General features: G+C 41.1%; 1 protein-coding gene across 1 annotated transcript; it reads right to left on the bottom strand.

Moving 5' to 3' along the window:
- Window positions 1-741: 741 nt before the first annotated feature.
- On the bottom strand, window positions 742-3,498 carry LOC146684434 (uncharacterized). Its single transcript, XM_085443747.1, has 3 exons — window positions 2,881-3,498; window positions 2,704-2,796; window positions 742-1,897 (listed from the first exon to the last, which is right to left on the bottom strand). The coding sequence occupies exons 1-3, from the start codon at window positions 3,049-3,051 to the stop codon at window positions 1,586-1,588; spliced, it is 576 nt and encodes a 191-aa protein (XP_085299873.1). The 5' UTR covers window positions 3,052-3,498; the 3' UTR covers window positions 742-1,585.
- Window positions 3,499-27,843: the final 24,345 nt, after the last annotated feature.

Here is a 27,843-nt window from a genome sequence, read left to right as displayed (position 1 = left end):
CAAGAGGTAAATAGCTTAGTTATACTATTTTACTTTACTGCTTTGGACTAACCTGTTCTTCTACATTTATCTTCAGCTATGACCACACACCATATTTCATGTTAAGACATGACACTGCTGTCAGCATCTGTTTTCCAAAATGCTGATCTAATTCCTTACATGAGTGTGCTAAATGCACTCAAAAAAATAAGTCATTGGATGAACTCAATTGGACTGATGGCAGGTTTTCCACGTAATACATCTATTTTGGTCCAACCTAATCTACATACATCATGACAATTCAATTAAATTGAGTCAGTAGAACACAATTTCGTAAATACTGCTAAAATGAAAAAAAGTACATTAATATGATGTGAAAGGTTTTGGTTGGTCCAACTCAATACAATGTCATTCACTTGAGCTAGATTTTCATTGCATTGAAATCATTATTTTGAGTTCAACTAAATCATAATTTTCATTACCAGAAAACTAATTTAATTATTAAAATAATGACAAAATGAATTTGTTTTTACAACTCGGGTTTATTCACTTGAATTAAAAGCAGAAACAGAATATTTTGTAAATAAACATACATGTCACATGGTCAAATCAACCTTAACAAAAATCAAAGTGCTCACAAAAAAGTGCTGACGTACATTTGTAATGAATGTCAAATCTGAATAGCACACACCTCTGTACTACTAGGCAATACTGAAAACAAACTGGAATCTGTGAAATCAGATTTCACTTCAGAATCATTGTATATATTTATAGTGACACTTGCAAATTCACAATGATAACCTACTAAACATTTCAATTCACACCATAGTATGGCAGTCACTGAAGATTTGAAACAACCCAACAATACATAAATACACACATATATACATATGTGTGTGTGTGTGTGTGTGTGTGTGTGTGTGTGTGTGTGTGTGTGTGTGTGTGTGTGTGTGTGTGTTTTCATGACGAACATTTTTCTGTTACCAAGGGGGAGGTATTTTAATAAAAAAAAATCTTTCAACTTTACTTCTCCAAAACCAATTACATGTAAACATTTACAAGCTTATAAGAACGGGAAGACCAACTTTAAAACACTGGAAGACACAAAACTTGTCAACATTTTTCTATTACCTTTGCAAATCCCAAAAGCAATCAAAAAGAAAATGGTGGTTACAACCATGAAACTTTTTCTGAGCTAAATCCCCAGTCCTTTCATCCATCTATAGTAGTACAGATTAAAAGTCACATCACTCACAACAGAACAGCAGACAAAAATAGACAACTTCCATTTGGCCAAAAAAAAGAAAGAAAAAAAGGTCACAGTTTGAACAAAAGATATAAAATACTTGAAATGTGCAATTCACTTGTATTTTTATTTTTATTCCTATTTATTCTATTTATCCCCTTCGTATATTTTATTTATATTGTCTCTGTATTTATATATATGTGTGTGTGTATAACTCTGTAACTTCTGTCGGTGCTGTGCTTTTTTTGGAAATCGAATTTCCCAGAGGAACCCACCCGAGGGATTAATAAAGTTCTATCTAATCTAATCTAATCTAATCTAAAAAGGCCAAAATCAACTTTTGTGCTGGGTCTTGTTTGCCTAAGCAAACATCTTCATTTTCATTTGCTGCATCTTTGTACTGAGCCTTTGTCCATCCAGATTCATCAAAATCTTCTGACAGAACTCAAAAGTGTACTTGTGGTCATTTGGATAGCTCAGATCAAGTGCATAAATCAGTCCAAAGAGGACGATGAATGCCACGATGACACTACCGAGGTTGTTCATAACTGTAGTACCTTCAATGACAACTCCAACATCCTCTGGCTCCTGAATCCCTTCTCTTCTGATGGTGTAAATACCCATGACAGTTGCTGCAGTGGACCTCAACCGTTCATCCTCAGTGGAGGAGGTCTGAAAAACAGGTTGTTTCAGGTTTAAGGGCTCTGTCACTTGGAAGGGGACATATTATGCAAAACTCAGCTTTTGTATCCTTTTGTGCTGAAACATGGGTCTCTACCGCCTCTATAAACACTCCAAACATAAATAAAACCCGTCAATCTGTTTCCTATCAATAGTTTGGGTTCAGGTATTATGTACCTGCCTTAGGGAGGGGCTTGATATAGAGCAGCAGCTCCTCCAGTGTCTATCAGTGTGTGTGTGTGTGTGTGTGTGTGTGTGTGTGTGGGCTGGGTCAATTTCCCTTATTTCATCACAATTGGGAACCTTTTGAAACAGCTTGTTTTATGCACATTATTCCTGAAACCAGGAGATTGCTGTAATGGCAGTGACACTAGTTAGTGTCTTGATGCAATCTGCTGTGTTCCTTATAATGAAGACTTTTTACTAATTGGCATAATAAACTGAACTCCATTGGAGTGTTTACTTTCTGAAGTGCCTTGAGATGACTGTTGTTGTGATATACCGCTATATAAATAAACTGAATTGAAACACTGACAGAAAATGGATGAATGTTTTGTCCACATTTACTGTGTTTATAGAGGCAGTAGATACCTACATGGCAGCACCAAAAGAATGAACAATTGAATTTTTGCTGAAACTGTCCCCTTAAAAAGTGCTCTCCAGTGCAAGTTTTAACAATGACTATTAAGAATAATACATATTTCACAATTATATTGTCTCTTTTGAATATATGAGGATTTTGTGTGCGATGAACCTAACTCAAATTGAATCTAGAAAAGAAAGTGTGATAAGCGTACCAGATACTCCTTGAACAGTAGGTCTGGATCTTCATTAAAGTAGATCACCAGGCTTTTAAGAGTATGCTCCCTCTTTATGTCGATGTCATCATACTAATGCAAGGGTGGAAAAAAAAGGGTGAAAAAAATGGAATTGATTGATTGCATTTAATTGATGGGTTTATCATTAGTACCGACCAAACTACTGATCGCCATGATATCCTTGATCTTTTGGCCCTTTGCTCCTTTGCTCCCCTGAAAAATTTGCATCAGCTTGTCTGTTAAATAGTCCAGCTGAGCCAAGAACTTCGCCTGCAGGGGTTTTGTAGTGATCTGCAGGAACTCTGCATTCACCTGGAAATAAAACATACATAAATATAGTAAACTAGAAGTTTAAATACAGACTGCTGAATCAACACACTGAAAGTTGCTAAACATTTGAACCATCAGTGAAGTTTGTCAAGACCTAAACTGTTTTTAGCTGAGTTTAGGAATATATCGCCACCTGTTGCTTTGGCATGTTCCTAGCAGCGTTTTCCTTCATTTTTGCGTTTACCTGTGGACGGGATTATTTTTTAAAACGAAAACGGAAAATCTCCGTTTTCAAAAATACCTGTGTAAGTGTGGACGTAGCCGAAATCTTTTATAATAATAAATAGGTTTGAACGTCATGGGAGTGCGCATTGTGCTGCCTGCAGTTACTCTTCCGGCCACATGGTTCGCTTTTGGTAGCACCCTCAGTAAACTATGTAGTGCTTTTAAAGACACCTCAAAACGATACTTTCTACTAGAAAATGGCATATAATAATAAACACAGAATACATAATTTTTAGATTATAAAAAGAAAACAGTAAGAAAGAAGTTAGCTATAGGACATCATGGTAAATGGTAAATGGCCTGTATTTATATAGCGCTTTTCTAGTCCCTAAGGACCCCAAAGCGCTTTACATATCCAGTCATCCACCCATTCACGCACACATTCACACACTGGTGATGGTAAGCTACATTGTAGCCACAGCCACTCTGGGGCGCACTGACAGAGGCGAGGCTGCCGGACACTGGCGCCACCGGGCCCTCTGACCACCACCAGTAGGCAACGGGTGAAGTGTCTTGCCCAAGGACACAACGACCGAGACTGTCCAAGCCGGGGTTCGAACCGGCAACCTTCCGATTACAAGGCAAACGCCCAACTCTTGAGCCACGATCATCTTTCATTGAGCACAATGGCTAGCTGCTAATAAGCTAGCACATGCTCCGACTTAAAAGTTGGCAGCTACACAATTTCTCCTCTAAAACAAGGCACTTTTGAAAAGACCTGGCTATCCGGTTGTTCAGTCTGACGTCACTAGCCGTGTCTGGGTCTAAACTCCGCTGCAGGTCCATATATCAAACGATCACTGTGGCATTACTGAGAGTTGAAAAACTGTCTAAAGTCTTTCATCTTTAATAAAATGATCAGCGTTCTGCTCTACCAGGTGTAACAATTGAGTTTAACATCCAGGCATCCATGAAAACGGAATTTATGACATTTAACGGAGTTAGAAGTTAGCAGGGAGTTAGCTCGCTAGCTTCTATCTAAATACAATATAGCATGTCCTGACTGCGGGGTTTTGGAAACAAATTAAAACATACAGCTCTGTTATCACTTCCAGCATAAATGAAGACAGAAAACTAAACAGCAGTGACGTTTGTAGGGTTACTGAAGTTGGGCTAGCTGGTATATAATGATGTGCTACGTGACCGCTAGCGACACAGCTATGTTAGCATAATATAAACAAGCTAACTTTTTTTCCACTCGATAAAAGTTAACGTGAGTGTTCTCGGTGGTCAGAAACAAATGTAATCGCATGGCAGGATGCTGTAAAAGGACCAAACTTCAGCCAGGAGAACAACTGAGATAATCCATCCACAATACGAGGTTAGTCATTCATATACTGTTGCATGGGCTGGGCTGTAGTTACATCCTAAGGTTTTAAAAACTGAGCTTAAATAAATGATTAGTGGTAATAAAAGCCGAGGGAGGTCAACGGGGATCACTGACTGTTTTAGGAGCTTTTTGAGATCAAATAGAAGAAAATACAAAACATTAAACATGTTAACAACACAAAAGCCATATTAAACGCAGACTACTTTAGACCCGGAAGTAGGATTCGTCGCGTCATCACTGAACAACCGGATATTGTCAAAAAAAAATAGTATTCAAGCAGAGAAGAGAATGGTAGCACCACCAAAAGTTCAAAAAACAACTGTTACAAGCTTCTATGATAAATAGCATTGCCATAGATTTAGCTGATAAAGAAATACACAATTGGATATATGAAAAAATAATATGTTACCTTACCTGAAGGTGTAGTTTTATCCAAAAAGTACAGAGAGGCCAAGAGCAGCTGGATTCATTTAGGTGATCCTGAAAGAGCGCAAAATTTTCAAAGAAGGCGGACCGTTGTGTAACTCCGTAACTTTGTGTTCTTGTGACAAAGACTGCTTTGAGAGAAAATAATTTAGGTTCACCACACGAATAATAATTGCAGTAATGCTGGAGTGCTACATTTGCGTTGAATGAGATTAAAAATAATGTTTAAGCTTAAAGAGGGGCTTGAATTTATTTCTTTGAGTTTACAAATACTTAAGTGCAAAAATGCACTCCTCCTACCCCCAGTGCCCCAACAAACTCATTCATTTTGTGTTCAGAATCAGCCTCTGCTGGTTTTGAATAATTTTAGGTTTACACAAAGAAAATCAAATTAATTTGGTATTTTTTAATTGCATTTGTGAACAACTAACATAATTTGCATGTGTTCTTTGAAAGGAGGACCTGAATCTGTTTTTTGAGTGTGCCCAGCAAGAGACTTTCAGATCCTGGCATCTGCCCTATGATAGGTCTGGCTGGCTGGCAGAATGGATGGATATATAAAAGCATATTAAATAAAACAATATACTTCATAAAGACTGATCTATATTATTTATGTGGTAAAATATCTCTGTTTCTTTTTTTATTTCTTTCTAAATGTATTTCTGTCTCTTGTGACTCACTCATTCAAACACACAGACACTTTCATTCTTCACTGTTATTCTTTCCCTCTCTTCCACCCTCCACTCTCGTGTCTCTCGTGTATATCTCCATTGTGACACACACACACAGAATCGCTGACATTTCTACCCTTCTTTCTCTCTCTCTCACTCTACTCTTTACCTCTACCTCTACCTAGCCTCTCTCTACTTCCATTCCCCCCCTTTCTCATTCTAATGCATGGCTGTATATTTGGCCTTTGTCGAGACACCCTCACTCCTGGAGGATGCTCCTGGAATCAATTTGGGTGGCCTGTGCCAAGCCACTGATCAACAATTTACAGGCCATCAACTGCTGAGGCTGCTGGGAGGCTGTTTAACTGGTATATTATGTGTCTGACATGACAGAGCATTTACAGCAGGTTTAGTCCCAGCTTTAAACACAAAGAGGACTACCTCTGACATTAGCTTACATTGCTGTTTGTGCAATTCCATACTATTCACAACAGTTTTATTTAACCTGCAGTTGCTTTCCTGTTTGCTGGCACACTACCTTTTGGGACCTGAGCAGATTTAATCTATGATTAAGTTTGTAACACAACTGTACTGGAGCAAAACTCTAAACCTGGACCCTGTGGCCGATCAGGTGAGGAGTTTGGATTTAACTTTTTTAAGAAAACATTAGAGAGACAAAAAATAATAATCAATGCACCTACAGAGCAATGAACAAAGCACCAGTACACTTCATTGCAGTGAATTTCATGCAACACATTTGACAGAGGTGAGATTGAAACCTGCATGAATAAATTTAGACCTGCAAATCCATTAGACAATCCTTGCATGCCTTTGTGATTTCTTTTTATTGTTCTTGTGAACTCCTAAATTGGGAGTGCACAACTTAAGAATTCTGTAGTGCTGTATCCATAGAGAATAATTAAATTCATCGGGGCTCTCGCATTCTCTCTTGACACTATTTGCGCGTGCAGAGAAAGGGAAAGTGGATGAGAGCAGAAAGAGAGAGAGCAAGCTTGAGAGACAATTGGGCAGTTCAAACGACAAACAGGCAGAAAGGAATGTAGTGGTTGCCATGCGACGGCCATATATAGTGGTGATGGCCTCGGTAATGCTACCTGGCGTTCTGTTCAGTGATTTAATCAGCTCTCCCAGCCAGCCATAAATCATCATCAGGGCGAGTTACAAAAGCTTAAAGGAGAAACACTGACAAACCCAGAATTCACAACACTGTTGCTGAAAAAATAAGCTTGTTTCTCTGACTTCTGTCCTCTTCTACTCTTTTTGTCCAGAACAATTACATGGTTCAGTGTATGGTCGGTGATTGTTTTAAAGATTAATGAGCAGAGCCAGGTTTGTAGCGGGGAGGACACTAAAAATGGTTGCAACATCAGTGTTACCAAGTGAACAAAAAAAGACTTCAGAATCAGAATCAGAATACTTTATTGATCCCTGGGGGAAATTATTTTTTGTTACAGTGCTCCATTTTAAACCAACATTAAGACAAGACAGACAATACGCTAACTAAGAATAGTACAATATATACATATATATACATACATACATACATACATAAGTCACTTATAAATAAATATTTGGAAAAGAAACATGTGTAGTTGTAGCAGCAAACAGTGTGTTAAGTGGATGCGTTGTACAGGGAGATGGCCACAGGCAGGAATGATTTCCTGTGTCGTTCAGTGGTGCTTTTCGGTAATCTCAGTCTCTCACTGAACGAGCTCCTGTGACTGACCAACATGTCATGGAGTGGGTGGGAGGTGTTATCCAACATTGTCTTTATCTTGGACAGCATCCGCCTCTCCGACACCACCTTGAGGGAGTCCAGCTCCATCCCCACAACATTGCTGGCCTTACGGATCAGTTTATTAAGTCTGTTGGCATCTGCGACCCTCAGCCTGCTCCCCCAGCATGCAACAGCATAGAGGATCGCACTGGCCACCACAGACTCATAGAAAATCCTCAGCATTTTCTGGCAGATGTTGAAGGACCTCAGTCGCCTCAAAAAATAGAGACGACTCTGGCCCTTCCTGTAAAGTGCTGTGGTGTTTTTAGCCCAGTCCAGTTTATTGTCAATGTGTACTCCAAGGTATTTATAGTCCTCCACAATGTCAACACTGACCCCCTGGATTGAAACAGGGGTCAAGTGTTTCCTGGTCTTCCTGAAGTCCACGATCAGTTCCTTCATGATGCATTTATATTAAAATGTACCCATCAGTAAGTCTAACAGCCATGTGTGATCATTTTTACGTGTCATGTTTTTTCAATAGGAGGATTTGCAATCAACAGCCAGAGCAACCTTCAGTTAACCAAGCTCATCTCTGCTGACATCTTGTGACATTCCTTTAAGGCATCTCTGGGCACTGATGGTGTATACTTCAATTTACAAAGGCTATGAAAAAGTATTTCACTGTAGCACAAAGTTTCAGCAAATACGGGCAGTGCATTATCATCAATATAAAGTTATTTTTTTTATTGATATAATAATTATTTCATGTTAGGCAGATAAAAAAAACTTGAATGCACAAAATGCCAGCAGCCATACATGCCCATAAGATAACACTGACTTTACCACCTTGACAGATGATGTAGTATGCTTCAGCTATTGCTCTCCTTATCAGTATTTTTCCTCTTTCTATCAATCGTGTATAAGTTAATCTTTATAAACTCTCTGTACTTTCATTTATGAAGATATCTCTTGATTGTAGACTGAAACGCCTACCTCCTCAAGAATTTTCTTGGCTTAGTTAGATGTTGTGAAGTTTCTGTTCTGAACCATTCATCACTTTGAATCAACTTTGGCTATTAGGTCTGTTCATTTGACATACAATAACAAGGGAATGGGCCTCACCTTGCCATGAAACTACTTGTCAGTTAATTATTAATAAAATTTGAGGGACTATGTATAAAAATGGCTCAAATCCCTAAAAATTTAATTTAATCTCTTTGTCAAACCCCCTTGAATTAAAGCTGAAGATCTGCAAAACTACAAAAACTGTTACTTTATCCAGCAAATTATGGACCTAAGTACATTTGACACTACTACTTGTACTACTCCTTGATGTTTCCATATTTAATATAATCTACAAGATGAACTGGCAAATTTAAATCCCATTAAATAACCTATGACCTATACCACGCATTGGGGAAATCCCAACATCAGCAAAACTTTTATTGTGTTTTATATCACCAATTAGTTGTTTCTGTGGTATTCCACTGAGTAATATTTGTAGATTTAGCACATAGGGCAGAGAGATCCTCATCTGTGTCATCTAAAGTTGCGCCCTCCAACTCCCCTTTAAATACAGGACAGATGGCTCCTGTGCAAAGAAAGCTGTCTGAAGTAAGAAGGAAGCACACACAAACACGTGCACCCACACAGACACAGCAGCAGGTAGACTTAACCATAGGTCTTATCAGGTTGCCCCAGCTGTGTTGCCAGACGCTAGCCTCTGCTCACCGTCTGTCTGCCATAGTTAAACTGGGGGTGTTTAAAATTAGATTTAACATCGATCATTTCCACGGCCTGAATAGGGCCTGGTGTCAGAGGGTGGCAGGGGCAATCCCTCACCCACCGTCTGTCTGTCTTGCCTTAACACAACATCAGTCAGTCTTGGGAGAGATGGAGAAAGGAAAACAAGTAAAGGAAGATAAAGCAAAGTTGTCCAACTGAAAAAGGGGAAAAGCAAAAAAGGAGGGAAGAATCGGTGGAACAGGTGACGAAAATAAAGATGAAAGGAAGAAGACAAGACTGTAGAATAGATTGTAGCACCTTATTTCTTTTTTATCCTTTAAAAACAGATAAGGTACATGAAGAGCAAATAGAGATTTGTTAAGTTAAGTTTGAAACAATTCTGTTAATTTATTGCATTGTTACTGCTCTTCAAAGAATAAGACTGCAGTGGTGGAGGCTGCAGGTTCCTGACAGTTTTGCATGGTAATTGTATTTCATGCTACGTTTCCCTTTATGCAGTGTTACCACCAAGGTAGAGGAGGAAGCTGATCTGCATATTAACAAGCTACATGGTAAGTAATAGCGACACAATTTTGGATTATAGACTGAGTATATATTCTGTCCCTGGATGTTTTTACCATATTTTATCTGAATTACTTACATTCTTACACTATGTGACACAATTTTTTTAAATTATTTTTATTATTATTAGGACAAGATATTGAGATTAATTGTGCTTGGAATCTGCTGGAGCCATTCTTCCAGTTTTGGGGTAATAGCTTCTCATGTTCCTGTTACTCTGGACTTTACCTTCCTTATCTGCTCCAGTTATTCCTTCAGCCCCTGGTACTTCTCTGTTTTCCTATACTCGTGTTGCTGTGTGCTGGAATTCACACATCTGTCACAATTATGGTCTTCTGCTCCTTTTTAGCCACCACTATGTCTGGTTGGTTGGCCACCAGGTGCTTGTCGGTCCAAACTCAAAGTCCCACAGGCCCCGTTGTTCTCAGCCACCCTTTGTTGTGTCTCCCATCAGGACTTGGGAACTTCTAGACCATATGCACAGATGTTCCTCCACACTATCCCAGGCATTTGGTTGTGCCTCTTAGTGTATGTGGTCCCAGCATTCATCTTACATCATGTGTTGGATAGTCTCCAGGGGACCTTTGCACAGTCTGCAATGTGGGTCTTATCTCCTGAGCTAGACTGTTGCCTCTATGGACCTGGTGCTTAGGGCTGTTCTTATCCTGCCATGATTAGAACCTCTGTACTTTAGGACGGACTTTTGGCAGGATTTTTTTTAAGTCTGCCACTTCCTTTTTCTGTGGATGGTACATCCCATGCAGGGGCTCGGTCATCCATGATGGTTTCTCTTTCTGTTCTGCATCACCATCTGTCTTCAGCTGCCTGAGGCATTCTTGGAGCAGCTCATCTCAGGAGGCCATCTTCCTGATGTGTTTGCAGATGGTGCCTGTTTCATCTTGGATTGTGCAACTGATGGTCACTAATTCTCACCCTCCCTCTTTCTTTTGATAAAAGAGCCTGGACTTCGGGTGACCTCTGTGCATTGCAAGACATTTTTGTGCCTTGACATCAATGGAATCTGTGTCCTCCTATCAGTCCATCATCTCAGTATATTCTACATTTAACTGTGACTTGTGGAATTGCCTTCGAGTTTCCACAGTCAGTCCGAATGAGTTCCTAATGAACGTTATCAGTCTACACTTAGCCTTGTACAGTGCCAAGCACTCCACTATCCATTTGGAGAGCACTGAGTCGCAGGTGTTCTTGAAGTCAATCCAAGTGGTGCTCAGGTTTGTTTGCCTCATCTTAAAGTCATAAAATACTGCTCGGTCAACCAGGATCTGGTGCTTTGGCTCTTTGGTATTATTTCCAATGCCTTTCTGAGCTTTCCTCATATGCTTACTCAGCTTGGTTATTAAGATGCTGTTCTAAAAGTCTGAAAGGACCTTCCATGTTGTGGAGGAGCAGATCATTTTAATAGTTACTACCAACAATAGTTTGATGGTGTTGTACCCTTGTGGGAATCCATTGTGACTGGGATTGTTCTGCCTTGTGTTAGCCAGTTTGGATGACTGCCTGTTGGCAGCAGACCCCTTATTTGTGCTGCCAGACAATCATAGAATGCCTTAGCTTCTTCTGCCATGGATCATGTCATAGCCTGGTGCTGTGCAGCTCATTTATTCTAGAGATTTTATTGTTGGATGTGTGTCTTTGTAAGATCGACTGGTTCTTGCTTGTTGTTGTCTGCTCTAATGTCCACCAGTCGCTTGGCATTGGTCTTGGACTTCTTTACCCCAGATGTTCCCCCAGTATTGCTCAGTCTCAGCTGTGCGTGGTCTGTCCGTGTGCTACTATTACCTTGTAGGTGAGAGCACACCCTGGATGGATATGTGGAGAACAGGCCATTTATTCTCTTGACCTTTGCTTCTCTGGTATCTCTTCAGCATTGTAGCTAGAGTTGTGGCCTTTGTTTGGCACTTTGTAGAGCCTCAGTATTGAAAAGCTTGTTGTATCTTATACGCAAGTGTTTCTAGGTGCTTCCATTATTTCTATATTGCTCACCACCATTACCACTGTGTTATAGCCTCTTTGATCCAACTTTGATAGTACCAGACTCCTGTTGACATTATTGCACTGAACAATTAGGTGCTTTTTGGTTAGTGGGGATTCTGGTTTTCTATTCATAGATAGTTCCCAGATGTTTTGCATATAACCTCTGTTACTAGGTCAGCTGGCACAGTCGCATGTTCCACTAACCTGCTCCTCATCAGCATGTCCTGGTTCTTCAACAGCTGATGTGGGTCTTGTTAAGCTGGACGACCTTTGAGCTGGCAAGCCTTCAGTTATGCATCTTGCATTCATGTTTCTAGTAGTCAACTTCCAGATAGCCTTATTTTACCCACCTTTGGCTGATCACTAATCATCACCTTTTACCTTCTGGTGATTTTAATGTTTTTACAGTTTTATTGCCAATATTTTGGGTAACCTTCGATACATGTATTTTCTGTGCGCAATTATATCAATTATGATATTTTATTCACTCATTGGTTACCATACTTTTAAATGCTTTCCATCCGATATGAAAAGGAACAAATACCTTTTTCTTTCTTAAACAATTTTTTAAACGCTTATGATTCTTTTGTATTTACCGTTTTATACACAGTAAATTTATTTAAAGTCTTTCTAAAAATTTCACATCACTAATAGATGATTTTCCTCTCAATGGAATTTTTAATTCCACATACTTAATGCTTGCAGTGCTTGTTCTTGGAATAGAAGCAAATGTGGAAATATTTTATAAAATTCTACTTAACATAACATAGTGTTACTATGTACTACTGTAGATAGATAGATAGATAGATAGATAGATAGATAGATAGATAGATAGATAGATAGATAGATAGATAGATAGATAGATAGATAGATAGATAGATAGATAGATAGATAGATAGATAGATAGATAGTGTCAAAGAAAGCTCAGTTTGGATTAGTCACTTCTATGCGGTGCCATACCCTTTGCCAGTCAAGCAGCACATCCTTTAATGAAATACACAATGAAGCTTTTCCAAGCATGACATTCTCTCAGTAATGCCATCCATCCACCACATCCTAGTTATGGCCTTGCAGCAGTAATGCCCACTCATTGGACTGTGCTAATACCATCAGCATCCTTGTTATGTTTGTGAGGCATGGCCTTGCCGAATGTGAGGAACATTGATTTTTATATCCCTGCTTCCAGCGAGGTTTGTAGTATCTCTAGTCGTGCACCTGGCCTTGCATCTTTATTGCATTTTTGAGTAAATGCAGTAATTAAACAGTCACTGTTTTTCTGATTGATTTGATCAACAGTGTGATAAATTCTGTCCTTTTCATAGAATAGATGCATAACTCAGTCGCAGTTCAGTTAATTCCTTAAGAGGCTTCCTCATTACTGTCTTAATGGCTGTTCAATTAGAGTTTCCATCACTATGAACTGAAAGTGAATTAGTCCAACACTGTAGACTATGAACTGCAGTTAACTATTTGTACAAAAGGGTCATTCGAGGCATGGAAATGGGTTTTATTTCGGGGATGAACTCATACGGCTGTTACAGTAATGAGAGACTAGGTGTTTTGTCTGCATATGGACTTACAATAATACAATAATGTATATACAGTATGGAGTCCAAGGTGAGCTGAGGCTTTACATTGTCTAACATACAGGGATCTGTGTTTTATGACTAACTACATTATATGCTAATAAGATTTCCATGATATTGCAAATATTACTATATTGTTAGCATACCACATAGTGAACATTAAGCTTTCTATTTGACAGCACTGTCAGCATGAGCGACATGCAGAGCTGCTAGCAAGGCTTTGTTCTCTTACATAAACACTTCCAGTTCAGGTTTAAGATAATATATAATGTATATAATCCCCAGAAGTGTGTGTGTCAGAGTATACCTGTCTTGATGAGCTGACATGAGCTGTCTTTTGCCATATATGCCCTTTACTGCCAAACAAACATAGTTAATTTTTCCTTTTTTCCCCAATAATGTCTTCTTCCCTCTTGAACCCTTTGTGATATCCATCAATCCTTAACTGTTGAGGGACACACTCATTTCACAGGTCAATTAATTTTAATCAGACTGTGTCAATTTAATCTGGGTTCAAACCGCTAGACGGACACTTTGTGAAAATCTCATTAACCTTCCCATTTCCAATCTGCTCACTTCATCAGTGGGGCACAGCAATGACTCAGACATTTTCAAACCCACGCATTTTCTGTCAGTAAACAAACTCGTGAATTTGGATAATGTCACAAGAAAAAAGATGCCTAAGAGAGGAAACATGTGACCCCCCCGCACACTGACACTGACATTGACTTAGTGTCCTCCGGTAGGTGTTTTAATAGCAATAACACTGGCGAGAAAATCAATGTGAACTCAAGATAAGGTTATGGTTAAATGATTGCTTTGAGGGTAAGGGGCGACTGCGGCAGCAAAAGAATGGTGATGGTTAATGCAGGATACGTGTGACGGCACTGAAACGCTTGTTAAACAAACGTTGTCCCGATCAGGCCAAAAAAGTAAATCTGTCACACTGCGTTCACGCTGCTCAGACAAATGCTGCTACTGGGATATCTTTTCTTTCACCTGATTTTTTACTTTTATTACTTTTATTTTATTTTTGCTGAATTTGAATGGAAATCTAAGAGATTAATGGGTGGCTATTAACACAAAAATAAGTTGGTTTGCATGGCTATGTTGTGAAACTTTCTGAAGCCAGTTAATTAATTCACACCGACATCATGATGATTGTTTTCCTCTCTCTCTGTCTTGCCAGTTCTCATTCTGGCCACAACTATTTTTGGCTCTTTTCATGTTTACAAGTTAATGCAACACTCTCTATACTCCCCCAGCAACAGCTATAAATACATTGATTGCCAATATAGTCAGACAGCACATCTTAAGAATTATTTCAAGAGAGCATGAAACAGTATTTTAAGTAGTTTTTTGTGCTCAAGCAGACGAGACAGTCTAGTCAAGTATATTACATGGTGTTGTTTTTTTCTTTTGGCCATTTCATCCAATTAATATAGCATTACACGTGGATCATCACTGATTAGTAGATACCATGAGGATGTCGGATCTTTGTGCTAAAATGCCCTCTAATTATTTTACCCCTGTCCCACCATGTGCTTTGATTTTAGTCAGTGTGACAGATTTTTACCAACAGCTAAATCATTTTTAATGCAGCGTAGGTTCTCTGAGATTAATGTCTCCATTAACCAGCTGTTTGTATGCTTTCTGTTGCAAAACCTCCATTTTTACAATCTGCAAAATCGTGGAGAGAAAGTGTAAATGAGCTTTTGATTGTACAACACTCTCTTTAAGTAAATGAAACAATACATAATTACATTTTAAACATGTGCACGCAGTATTTTGAAATGTTATTATCCCTATTTTTGATATTGTAAATAAACAATTGCTCTCTATTTTATATAAAATGGTAACATTGCAATCATGACTAAGCAACTGTATGCATGCATTATGTGCAACTAATTTGATTTTACAGATGGAAAACCAACATATTTACACTGGCTACACTGTTGTTAGTTATTAACATGGTTATATTACAGCTTTTATTTAGTGCTCCATTAAAATTTACCAGACTTCAAAGCAAAACCCTGCGACACTATAGAAATATGCTGTTGTTATATGGTGAATCTTTAGGCACGACAATTATATCTTGTCAGCTGAGGTTACACACACTTCATTAAGCTTTACTCTCATTCCAACTAATGCTTAGTGGTTTTTATTTTAAAGGTTTCAGTGTGCTTGGCAGACCAAATCGAGTGCACCCAACCACTAAGGCCAAGTACTCATTATTTGGACTTCAGTGTCGTGGAGAGCTGATAAGATGCAAACTCATTTGTATGAGAGGCCAAGACACCCTTCAGAAACCATAGAGCCATGCAGGAAAGCCACTATACTCAACACTGGCCTTTCATCTCTATCTCTATCTCCTTTACTCTTCTATTCTCTTTCTTCCTTCTAACACACACTCACAATGCCAGGCACAAAGAATAACATGCATGCACTGCAAAAAAAAGAAAAAGAAAAAAGACAAGGTTGGCAAGAGATTTTATTTGGAATGAAAGCTTATCAGGTTCATTTTACAATAGCTACCATAGCTTGCAGACTTGTAGCAGTATGCTAACTCTTTCAGGACATTTGTTTTGTAAAAAAGAGAAACTGTCTCACTGAGGGTTTTTTGTGGGGGGTTTTCTTTGGGGGGTTCATGATTATTCTCTGAAAAAGGTCATTTTGAAGAATTAAAGAGCAGCTGCACAAAATTTCCCTGAAGTAAGGGTGATCATTCTTGGTACAAAATACAAGACATTACCTGGCTTGTCATTTTTATAGTGTAGGAATATGAAGACACACTCACATACACACAAACACACGCTTGTATGGGTGCTCCTACTCCTGCTCTCACTTTCTCATAAAAGCACTCACTGGCCTTTTTAGTATTCTGATGGGGTTTGTGATTCTCTGTCAACATTTGACTTCACAGGCTGTGGGGATCAGACTCATACAGAGAGAGGCCAACCGCCTGTGGCTCACCACGGCAAAGGACTATTGATAGGGATTACACAGACAAAGGGACAGACTGACAAAATGCCATATAGACGGACACCTGGTCTCCTTACACTTGAAGTGAAAAGACATTTGACGTTAAATAACCTGGATTGGCAGGTACAAAATCAGAAACTGTAAGAATCAACTCCTCTTATTCTGTCATCATTTGAGCTACAGTGGCCCTTTATGGTCAAAAACCACAAGAAAGACGGATGATCAGAAAACAGACAAATAATCTTGCTAATTACAGCAAAGACCTTTTTTATGCCTTGAAGATATATATATGACAAGCAGTTTTTGCTGTGAGGGGCTTAACAGTAATTCATATATATATATAGACCCTTTAACATTCATATCACATCCAGTTTGCTTCTGGATATGATTCAGCTGGAGTACATTTATGGCTGACATTAAAATGCGACAGCAGTATACACAGTGAAATTGGATTTCTCTTCCCCTCGCCTAAATGCAGATTGTGTCCTTTACGTCCTTTGAAACTGACAGTAAACATCTCATCTTACTTGTTCACCCACAAGTACCCAACTTTTGACATATATTTTACAATTCAAGCCATGTGTTGGCAGTTTGATGTGTTTTTATCTCTGTGTGTATTTTCTTTATGCGCATTGCTGTTGCTTTGCATTGCCTTTCCAGGTGCATCCTGGGGCATCTGGGAAACAGAGATGGCATCCTGCACATGCGCTCTGCTTTGCTTAGAGAAATATGTAGTGGATTATGTACTGAACACGCTGGTGCAGTAATATCCTGATAGTAGTAAAGCTGCAGAGCTTGTGACCAAATACTGAATATTTAATCTTTACTGATTTAAACTTCTAGTGCATCGTCCTTCCTCTGCATCTGCCACTGACGTGTCCTGGAGCAAGGCACATCTTATCTCTGTTGCAGTTATGCCTTCCAGGTGGACTTGAAATGATGAAACATTGTGCTTCTCTCCCTCCAGAGCAAGCTCATTTCTTACTGTCATGATCACAGCTGCTAACTCAGTGCTCACGCTGACCTCTCACATCTGTTTTCATTACCCCAACCCCAGCCTCTGTTTACCTATAATAAGTAGAGCGTAATGGGTAAAAACAATAATGTTACCAGTGCTGGGTCAAGTTCCCCATTTGCAAAAAGAAGAGGTCCCTGAAAGATTGTTGGGGGGGGTAAGTCATATAAATCCTAACTTGCTTCTACTTTCATTTTCATCATCCTGTAGAAGGAATTTGGATAAGGGGTTTTCTTATTCTTACGTATACTAAACCCATGTATCTACTGTATGTTCAGAGTTTGGGTTTAAAATCAACTGGAAGTTCCATGTTTTTACAGATTCTTTTATTTAAAGCATGTTTTAAATGTAATAATTCACCTGGTGGGGACGTTTTAGATGTGCACCTTAAGCCATACCAATACTAATCTATTGCCCTCATCATCTGAATACAGTTCTCTCTGAAGAGCAAAGATTATTGCAGCTTTTTGCTCTTCACTGAGATAAATTTAACACTTAACACGCCTTCAAAGAGTACTCCAAGTAGAGAACCGTTCAAAACGTGTGCTGCTAAGCTTGTTGTGTGCCAGACTGGTGACACAAGTTGTGATCTCTGACTGTAATTCTTGATCTAAATTAGGTTCAGCGAGGCAGAAAATCTCCTGGTAACATTGTCTCTGTGCTACATCCACTAGAAATGCAGATCCTGTTAGCCAGAAGAAAATGTTAGCTGGTCACCTGGTTGCACGATCAGCTGGGTAGTTGTTGGTAGACACATTTCCACTGGTTTGCTCTTGTGGGCTGTTTGATCTGTTGCACACAATTGTGAACATAAACGTAAAAGCATCTTGACTCATTTAAGTTTTAGCCAAGCACTACTCTGCTATGTGTCATGGTCTCCGTGCCTGCCCGGCCGGCCCCACAAGGCTACATGTGTTGTTTGGTTTTCTCTCTCTCTCTCTCCCTCTCTGCCTGGGTGGAGCTCACTGTGGGCTCCCGCCCTTGGCCCACACACCTGACAACAATCAGCTGTCATCACCTGGAGCACTATTTGAGGCTGGAAAACAGATCCTCTCGTCGCTAGATGATTGTACTATAGACGTTAGTGTTTCTCCCAGCTCCTGTGCTTTAGTATTCTTGTTTGTGAGTGATTTCCCTTTCCTCTGCTACAGGCTTTCCTCCCCGGACCTGTGACCTCCCTGCCGTATGAGCGTGTGTGAGTTTGGGCAAGAAGACGTGAGAGAGTGTGAGAGAGCTTCCCCGTGATTTTTTTTTTTTTTGTTCCTTTCATTATTATTTTGTAGCTGTTCCCAGTTTAGGTTTTTGTTAGAGTAGTTCTCTGCGATGCTTTGGTTTGCATTTTGCCTTTCATTATTAATAAACTTTCTCACAGCTACGGTGTCGCCCCTGCTTGCGTTTGGGTCCAAATCCTCTTTCTCCTGACGATTTGCCTCCCAGATCGTGACAGTACGAGCCAGCCCATAGCTCAGTCTCCTGCTCAGTCGCCTGCAGTTCAGCCTCCTGCTCCCCAACCACAAGCTCCTCTTCCACCACAACTGTCACGACAGTCAGCTGCTCAGGCTCCAGTTCAATCACTCAGTCTGTAGCCCAGTCTTCAGTGTCCCTGCCAATCCAGTCAGCTGCCCAGCAGCCTTCAGCTCAGTCTCTAGCCCAGTTAGCTGTTCAGCCTCCTGTTAAGTTGCCCTTGGTTTAGTCATTACTGTAACCACCAACTCAACTTCCATTACAACCATCATTACTGCCTTCAGCTAAGGTTGTAGCCCAGTTAGTCACCCAGCCTGCAGTCCAGTCAGCCACTCCACCACCTCTGACACGTCACCACAATCATCTCCACTCCCCATAGATCAGCCCTTAGCTTCGCTCTCTGTAGCTCAGTCTTCAGTTCTGTCAGCCACTCAGCCACCTGGTCAGCTACACACTCAGCCAGGGGTCTCAACGCCTTCTGGCCCTGCATCAGCTCCTGCTGGAGTCTCGACTGAGCCTATCCAACACTCTGCAGCTCCCAAGCCGTCATCTGCAGACGTGGTGCATGCGCAAAACACCAATGCCGAATTAACTTCTTTTTCTGTCACCCATCTGGAATACTTCTTAAGCTTATGGTTAGGGGTAGGGTTAGGTTTAGTCGCAAGTCACCGTCAAATTATGATACGGGTAGGATGTTTTGTCAGAGTAGGATGGTTTCTCAGAACACCGGCCTCCCGACCTGCTCAGTCACCGCCGCTACCTTCCACGCGGTTGGCCTGCTTAACTGACTTCTGGACTTTTGGAGCTGTCGACTTCTGGGTCGTTTTCACTTTGAGCTCCTGTGCTGCTGTCCTCCGGCACTCTGGATTATGTGTGGACTGTTGCTGGAGCATCAGTGCCATTGTAGACGCCCTTTTTGGACTCTTGTTCCCTGTTGTTGAACTTTTGCTCCTTGTTTTTCATTTGTTTCAGGTACGGGAATTTCTTCTCTATTATTGGGAGTTAAGTTTCACTCAATAAGTAATAATAATAATAATAATGGATTGGATTCTAGGAGTACGTCACCATCTAGAGCTATCACAAAGTCCATGGCCCTTCTTCCACTGTGTGTATTACGCTAGGACGTGTTTTCAAGGTGTAAGAAGAGCTGGCTCCCTGAATGCTGAATATGTCAAAGAAAGCAGACCTGACTAGTAACTTGTTACTAACCATATGTGAGGGTATGACAAGTTACACATACAGCTTCTTCCTTTTTTTCAGGACATCCTTTAGGATATACATTGATTAAACACATCTTTGAACATGTTCAGAGTTGGACTCTGAATAGTGAATAACAGCCTTGCAATCTCTAGCTTTATGGTTTGTAGACATGCAGCATTTGTAGCATGAAATGCTCTTTGAGAAAACTCTTCCTCTCATCCATAGTTTTCATTCTGAAACCCCTACATTTTTCCAGAGTAATTGTTTTCTTGTAAATCATACGATGCTTGTCTGGATCGATGCCAGGCATTTTGCCATCTGGAGATCTGAAGGCTTCAACCTCTGTCTTATTAGCAGAGATGGGAAACATGGTCTTCCACTGATTATCTAAAATTCTCTCAGATTTCAGGGGGGCTGCACTAGAGCTCTGGAGGGAAAAGCTTTGGTCTGTTCTCATTACTGCATGATAGTTAACAAATTTAACAAAGAATGAGACTGGTGGGTAATGAACAAAACGATTTTGTTTGTATTTGGTGCCTTCAGTAACCCGTGACTCTTGAAGGTTTTGTGGGAGCTTTTCCAGAATTGAGTTGATTCCTCTTGCTGAATTGAGGATGCTCAAACCAGATAGGTAGCCCTAATTTTTTGCTGCATCTACCTCAAGGAAAAGATCAGCAAGCTCTTGAAGATGTCAGTTATCTACGGAGCCCCGCAGGGGACATGAGAGAAAAAAAAGATTAAGACTGACTTTTGCTCGCAAAACTTTTGCGAGATCTCGCAAAACAAACTCGGGATCTCGCAAAACTTTTGCGAGATCTCGCAAAACTTTTAGCCGCATTCTTCCCTTTAGCTCGAGACCTACTACAGCCGGGAGGAACACCGCTTTCCCGGCACATCGTGCCCCGACCTCCTGGTCGGCTTCGAGCCAGCGTCCGAAGAATGCGGCTAAAAGTTTTGCGAGATCCCGAGTTTGTTTTGCGAGATTTCGCAAAAGTCCGTCTTAATTTTTTTTTCTCCCATGTCCCCCGCGGGGCTCCGTAGTTATCTTTATTAGAGATCTTTGGGAAGTTCTCAAGACATTTGAAAAGCAAAGCTTCGATGACCTCTGGAGAACTTCCCGAAGTTCTTATCTAACCGTTGCCACAATCTGTCAAGATCAGCCGCTGGATTATTGACGTAGACTGCTCTCGTTCTTAAAGCATGCTGAAGTTATTCCCCCCTCCAATCCATTTGGTAAGTAAGTCTAGTTCCTCGCTAGGTCTAAGATTTAAGCTTTTTTTTTTGGAGTTGCGAAAGGTTGACTTCCTTTTTTTTTTTTTTTTTTTTTTTTTCCGCCTGTCCCATTTGGTTCTTTGGCCATCAGAATTGTTGTCTGAAGACCAACAAGGATACCCAATGGATTTACTTTGCCAAATGGATCATCGTGGCATTGCCGTATTGGTCCATTTGGTCGATCTTTGTTTTTATTATTTATTATATTTTATTTTCAGATGTTACAGACGGGACAGACATGAGTGAGGGATAGGAAAGGGAGAAAGAAAGAGGAAGGAAAGGAAAAACAGAAGGGGAGAGGGACAGTGAGAAAGGGGGGGAGAAAAAAAATAAGAATCTCCTGGATCACCTGTTGAGAGAAGAATAGAAAACAAGCAAAAAAACAAAAAAAAACAAAGCAACATACTAAACACAACACCATCGCATTAATCTAGCTAAGTGTAAACAGCAGTAAATACTAAATATTCAATGTTGTTGTGCAGCACGCAGGACAGATGTGCTTCGAAGTAGTAGCCAAGAAAGGTGTAATTTAAGTCTACGAGCAGTGAACACCCGTGTGCATACCTGTGTGGATCAGCGTGCTTGTATTCCAAAGGTTTCTCCATGTAACGATCTGCTAGGGAGTGTGGGGGGGGCATAGCCCCGTCCTCCAGGGTATGAAGCAGGTATGGAGGAGATCAAAACTCCAGACATCCAGAGGCCCCCAGAACACAAGAGGCCATAGAAGACCAACAGAGGGGCAGCCGTGCCACTGTCCCAGCAAGAGCTGAGGAGAGTCCCAGATGAGGGCTCACTCAGCTGCCGCGGAGCAGAAGCCAGGGGGAGTTGCAGTGACGCGCCCGTGAGCTCCGCCGGCAGCCAGCTGTGCCTGAGTGACCGAGCCCCAGGCCGAGAGGCCGGGGGCACCCCACCTCCAAAGTGGCCCGAGTGAGCCCCAGGTTCCAGGCCCCGATAAGCGGCCGCCAAGGAGTGAGCCGGTGTGTACCTGGACGCCCACCCCCAGACACAAAGAACCACCAACGCACCGACACCTGAGGGAGTCCGCCACCGGCAGGGGAAGTGGTGGAGGGGTGGAGATAGGCCTCCAAACCTTGGAGGGCCTGAGGTGTCCCCAGAGAGGTGGTGTCTGATACCCAACCTGACATATAGACACAGACATACAGGCACACACAGACACAAACATCCATTCCCCCCCTCATGCTCTCATATGCACTCACTCCACACTCAACCAACGTGGAGACAGACATAAAGAGACGCTGTACACACGATCACACTCCCCAAGCGTACTCTACAAACCGGGTCTAGGTACCCTTGCCCCTGGAGGGGGGAACTGCACCCAGACCCAGGTGGTGTTACCCTTTTCCCTGCGGTGGGGAGAGGCAGACCGCCCCGACTCCGTAGCAGCAGGGAGGCCCCACTTTCCAGACCGCAGTCGGACGGCCAACTCCTCCTAGCCCTCCCGCTCCAGCAGGCCGCAGAGAATGGGGGTGGGAGAAGACTCCAAACCTCCCTCCACCCGCTCATTGTAGTGTTGATGCATGTGTGTTCTAAGGTGCAATTAAAACCCAGGAGGGCATGGAGCTACCTGCCAGAGAGCAGCAGGTAAGCGCATGGTCCCTCCTGATAGCCCTCAATCTCTAAGTGTATTTAAAATTGAGAGGTGGGCAACGACGCCAGGGGTGAGGTGTACACCCTGATGGTAATATGGACTCCGTGATTGTGCCCACCCCCAAGATCCTATATGTATGTGTAATGAGAGTGTGAATAATGTGAATGTCTAAGTTGTGGGATAAAATTGAGGCAGAGGCAGCCAGAAGGGGACAGAGGTTGACTTCCAACAGTCAAATACTCTGCCGTAAGAAGATCATGATGAGCAAGGAAGGCAGCAAGGTCCGAGACCTCTGTAAAAAATCTGTTTAGGTCTGCCACTGATTTCATGAGGACCCCACTGTGAAATAAGAATGGGCAATAGGCTTTAAGGTTGGCGTGAATGATGGTTGCAGTGTCTTGAAATTGTTGGGGTGTGTGAGGAGAGAAAGAAAGGCTGCAACATAGGTTGGCTGGCATATGTAACACTTTTATACCAAGACTCTGAAGTATTCTTCTTTTCATCTGCTGATGAAAGAAGTGTGCATTGATGTATTCATCAGTGTGTTGTTGTGACACAGCTGGAGATAAAGGAGGGCCAGTGATGATAACATGACTTTTACCATCTTCATTGTCTGCAGCAGTTAATTCTTTATGTGCATTAAGCATTGCAGCAATGTAAGCTATCTCAATTTCCATGTCTATTTGATGTCTGGCAAATTCTGTTCTGCTTCTGCTTTAGCCTGCATTTCTGCTGTATTTCGGCTTGCATGTGATTTGCAAGAATGATGTGAAGACACTGACTTTGCTGATTAATCTTTACACTCTAACCTGACCTCCAGGTTTGAAGCTTCATTTGGATCTGGAGGATCTGACACGTCAGTACTTCACGAAGATGTAGTGTGCATCAAATCCACCATGACGTTCTTGATGTATGGTAAATCTTTTCACTCTACAGAACACCTAACACCACTGAACAAAGTCCAACTTTTAAGTTACAGCAGCGCAAACTGTGAATCACACTGTTATTATTCCATTGGTGATGGAGAAAATATAGAAATGTACTACTATTTGGTCCTCATGTTGCTTTCTCGATTTTACTCGATACGAATTAAGGAATTGACTGGTTAGATTTGTATGTTATTTATCACCAACAATATGTATTAAATCAATAAAATTAGTTTCACTTTGATCGTCCCACAAACTAAAGTGTTTTCCACATCCATGTTATTAGGCTGTTAGTCAGTAACCTGTGTTTAAAAAAAAAAATTTTAAAAAAAAGAAACCCCACAAAGGGTAACAGGTATTTAAACCCTTACGGGGGTTGTTGACCCATTATCATTTGGCTCATCACATTATGCCACACGGGCCAGTCAAGCGATACTGACCCATGTGAAAAAAGACATGGGTCAGTATAGCTAGAGGTTTTAGGTGAAACCACTGTGAGACCTTGCCTCATCCTATCATGTTGAGAAAACATGATATTGAGGTCAGCTGATGCAAGATGTGTGTGGGTGTTAAGGCACCTGGGAAGGGATCTCAAAACTGCATTCTAGGTGACTGATAGTTAGTGTTGCCTTTTCAATCTGCTGTTTCCTGCCTCATTTAATGTCTTTTGTGCCAAATGTTCTTTTCCAAATATAAAATCTACTGAAATCAAGTTGTGAGATTTTACACACTGCAAGTTCATTAACTAAAAAGTTCATTGTTATGTTGCGCTTAACACATGTAAGAGTATACACTAAAAGTAGAGTAATAAATGTTTATGTTAATTCCATGTTCTTCCAAAGAATAAAAGCTGTGTTCACTTTATGATTTCAGTATATTTGTTTTTTACTCACTTCTTTTTTCTGTGTAGAGCTGGGAAGTTTTCAGCTCATGCTAGTGCTGACAAGTTCGCTTGGTAGGTTCACATGTGATATTAAGTGGGTGTTTTTGGTCATTTGTGTGTTAGAATGTTTCTTGTTTCTTGCTTCTCAATTCAAAGCTTTCATTATTGTTTTGATTAGCTAGGATTCAGGCATAAGAAGATCTCTGATACACTTAATAATTATGCTGAGTAATAAAAACTTTGCTGCTTTTAGAAACACTGGGATTTGACTAATCTATGCATAGTATGAACACAGTGTGTGCACAGAATTGAGGTTTTTCACAACAGTTTAGATGTTTGCTAAAATATTTGACAGAAAATCTGCTTTCTCTCCACCCACTAACTGGCAGAAATTAATCTTTGAACCCAAAGCTTAGATGATGATGCACTGGTGTGCATTGTGAAATTTTCTGAACAGCTAATCCCACTATCAGATGTCTGCATTGTGGAAATGCGATTATACATGTGGAAACATTTGTGGGGAAACGATAAAGAAATTCTCAGTGGGCGCCACTACAACTTTCTGTGTCCACTCGTGTAATCGTGTATGCATGTGAATTTATGTGCATGCAAAATGTCATTCAAGACAAGCGAGGCTTCAGGGGACTTGGTGCCGTGTGTGCATGCTGAGAAGGCGTGATGCAGGGATTAATCCGTAGGGATTTCTGTAGTGCTGTGAATAATTCATTAAAAATCTGAGTTAATGACACATTTGATTTTCAAGCAGCACTTCTGACTTGAGCTCGAGAGTGGGGTTATGAGTGAATACGGGGATTTGAAAAAGATGTCCGTGTGTGACAAAGACCCAATTGGGTGTGTTGGAGTAATATTGGGATTTTTTTTCTGTATGTCCATTATGAATTAATCCCCACTGCTTTGTATGTAGAGCGAGTGTATATGGAGATTGGACATACATATTCAGAATGTATATACACTTGTAATTTTTGCAATCCACAAGGTAGTGGGGGGCAGGAGTGCAGGCATGGATAGACCTTAAATATGGCACCAGGCTATCAGAGCACATTGCTATAGAAGGACTATAACCATTCTGAAACAGAAGCCCCCTGTATTTTGTTGCTCTGTGACTTTAAATCAGGTCTTCCGTTGGTATACACAAGGGTGCGCAGATTGATTAATTAAATTTTCATGCCTTTAAGGAGCTGCTAATCAATCTAAAACACTTTCATCAGTATCTGTTTCATTGGAGTTTTTGTATCACATCTTGTTCTAAATTCTTTTTCACAGGCTTTTCCATCCAGCCAAGAACAGTGTGTGTGTGCATGTGTGTGTGCGTGTGCATGCGCACAAGCCCCTCCGATTAAATACCGCTGGTTTGCTATCACCCAAAGGCGTGGGCCACCACCACAGCACACCACAGCCATCATATTCATAATGGAGATAAAATTAATTTGCTTTCCCCTCCTCTATCGCTTCCTGCCACTCTCCACCTCCTCTATCGCTTGTTCTCTCTCCCTGCTCTCTCTCCTCCTACACCATTCCCTACATACATTTATCTCTATAGTGTGTGTCCTGCCATCTTCTGTGTCTCTTTGTTTCACTGCCATGTTACAGCAGGCCAGGCAGCAGCCTACAGCCTCTATCGGTGTCAGGTTTGTGAACCGCACAATGGAGAGAGAGGCTATTAGGTGCTTTCTGGCTCCTCTGAAAACGTTTGTAGCAAATAGGCTTGAGCTTGTTCTTGCGTTTCTTATCAGGAAAACACCATGCTTCAGTGTGCACATCCATCCATCCAAAGTTGTTCTTCTTTGTTGGTTAAAATGTATTAGCATAATTTAAAAAAAAGAAATTTTACTTATGCAACCCATGCAAATGAGCACCTGCTAATGAACTGCTGTTTAACAGTCAAGGAAAAGCTGTATAAGAAAAAAAGGAAAATTTATCATGAACTTCTTTTTTCCAAGCATGGGAATACAAGCCATATAGATCCTCTCAAATAGCTGTGAGAGGGACAGAATTCTGAGATTAAAATCAGAAATGTCAAGTTTTAATCTGATGTTTTTCTCAGAATTCAGTGAAAAATAAGAAATCCCCACTGTTTTTTTCTAGTGTACCTAATCCTCTTCCATAGACATGCACTTTGACTCCCACAAATAACTCTGAATTTACTGGGGTAGTCCATTGTGAAATAATTCTACCCGTATAGATGATTTCCCTTACGATGCAGGGATTTTATTTTAAATAATTTAGATATGTGTGTTTTTCTTTATAAATCCCTTCCGAGATGCACTGGCATTCACAGTACCTTTCTGAAGACCTTGTCATGTGGAGTTGAGGAACGACTCAGCCCTCACTAGGGGCAAGATCACTGAGGCAGTTGGCTGGGTCTCTAGGCTGGATGAGGTTTGCCTTGAGTTCCTAAAGGCTCCGGATGTAGTGCATGCTTTTACAATGTCATGTGGAGATCTGGGACGATGTCTGTGGACTGGTAGACTGGGGTGGTGGTCCCCATCTTTGAGAAGGGGGACCAGAGGATATGCAAGGATGTGTGGGAGTTTGCTCAACCTATCTAAATGGTCTTGGAGAAGACCTAGGCATAGCCAGGTTGGGGGAAGGCTTTCACTTTGGTTGCCTTAGATCCTATCCTACCTCTGGTTTTTGCAGATGATGTGGTTCTACTGGCTTCATCAGGTGGTTAAATGAGAATGAGCAGCTTCAAATCTGAGGCCATGGCTCTCAGCCACAAAAAGATTAAAGTGACCACTCAGGGTCAGAGACAAGTTGCTGCCCCAAGTGGACAGTTTAGGTGTATCGGGGTCTTGTTCACAAGGGATGAGACAGGGGAGCGTGAAATTGACAGATGGATGAGGTCACGGCTGCAGTGATGTGGACTCTGCACTGGTTCATCGTGTTGAAGAGAGAACTGAACATAAAAGCAAGGCTATGAATTTACTGGTTGATCTACGACCCTACCCTCACATATGGTCACAAGCTCTAGGTAGTGACTGAAAAGAATGAGATTGCAGATGCAAGTGGCGGAAATGTGTTTCAAGGAGTGCCTGGGCTTTCCCTTAGAAATTGAGTGAGGATCTCAGCCATTGAAGAGAGGCCAGAGTAGAGCTGCTACCCCCGCAACCTGGCCCCAGATAAGCAGAAGAAT

The sequence above is a fragment of the Copadichromis virginalis genome, linkage group LG20, assembly GCF_057382275.1.
Source record: "Copadichromis virginalis isolate Kocher_CV1m ecotype Utaka linkage group LG20, C_Virginalis_male_GT1.1, whole genome shotgun sequence".
Taxonomy (NCBI): Eukaryota; Metazoa; Chordata; class Actinopteri; order Cichliformes; family Cichlidae; genus Copadichromis; species Copadichromis virginalis.
Note: the sequence above shows the minus strand (reverse complement) of the source record. Positions and strands in the feature narration are given on the sequence as shown.

Coding starts and splice junctions, on each gene's coding strand:
- LOC146684434 (XM_085443747.1), bottom strand. CDS start 3,051: ATGTTTTATTTCCAGGTGAATGCAGAGTTCCTGCAGATCACTACAAAA. Junction 2,797..2,880: donor TCATGGCGATCAGTAGTTTG/GTCGGTACTAAT, acceptor CCCTTGCATTAG/TATGATGACATCGACATAAA. Junction 1,898..2,703: donor TACTGTTCAAGGAGTATCTG/GTACGCTTATCA, acceptor CCTGTTTTTCAG/ACCTCCTCCACTGAGGATGA.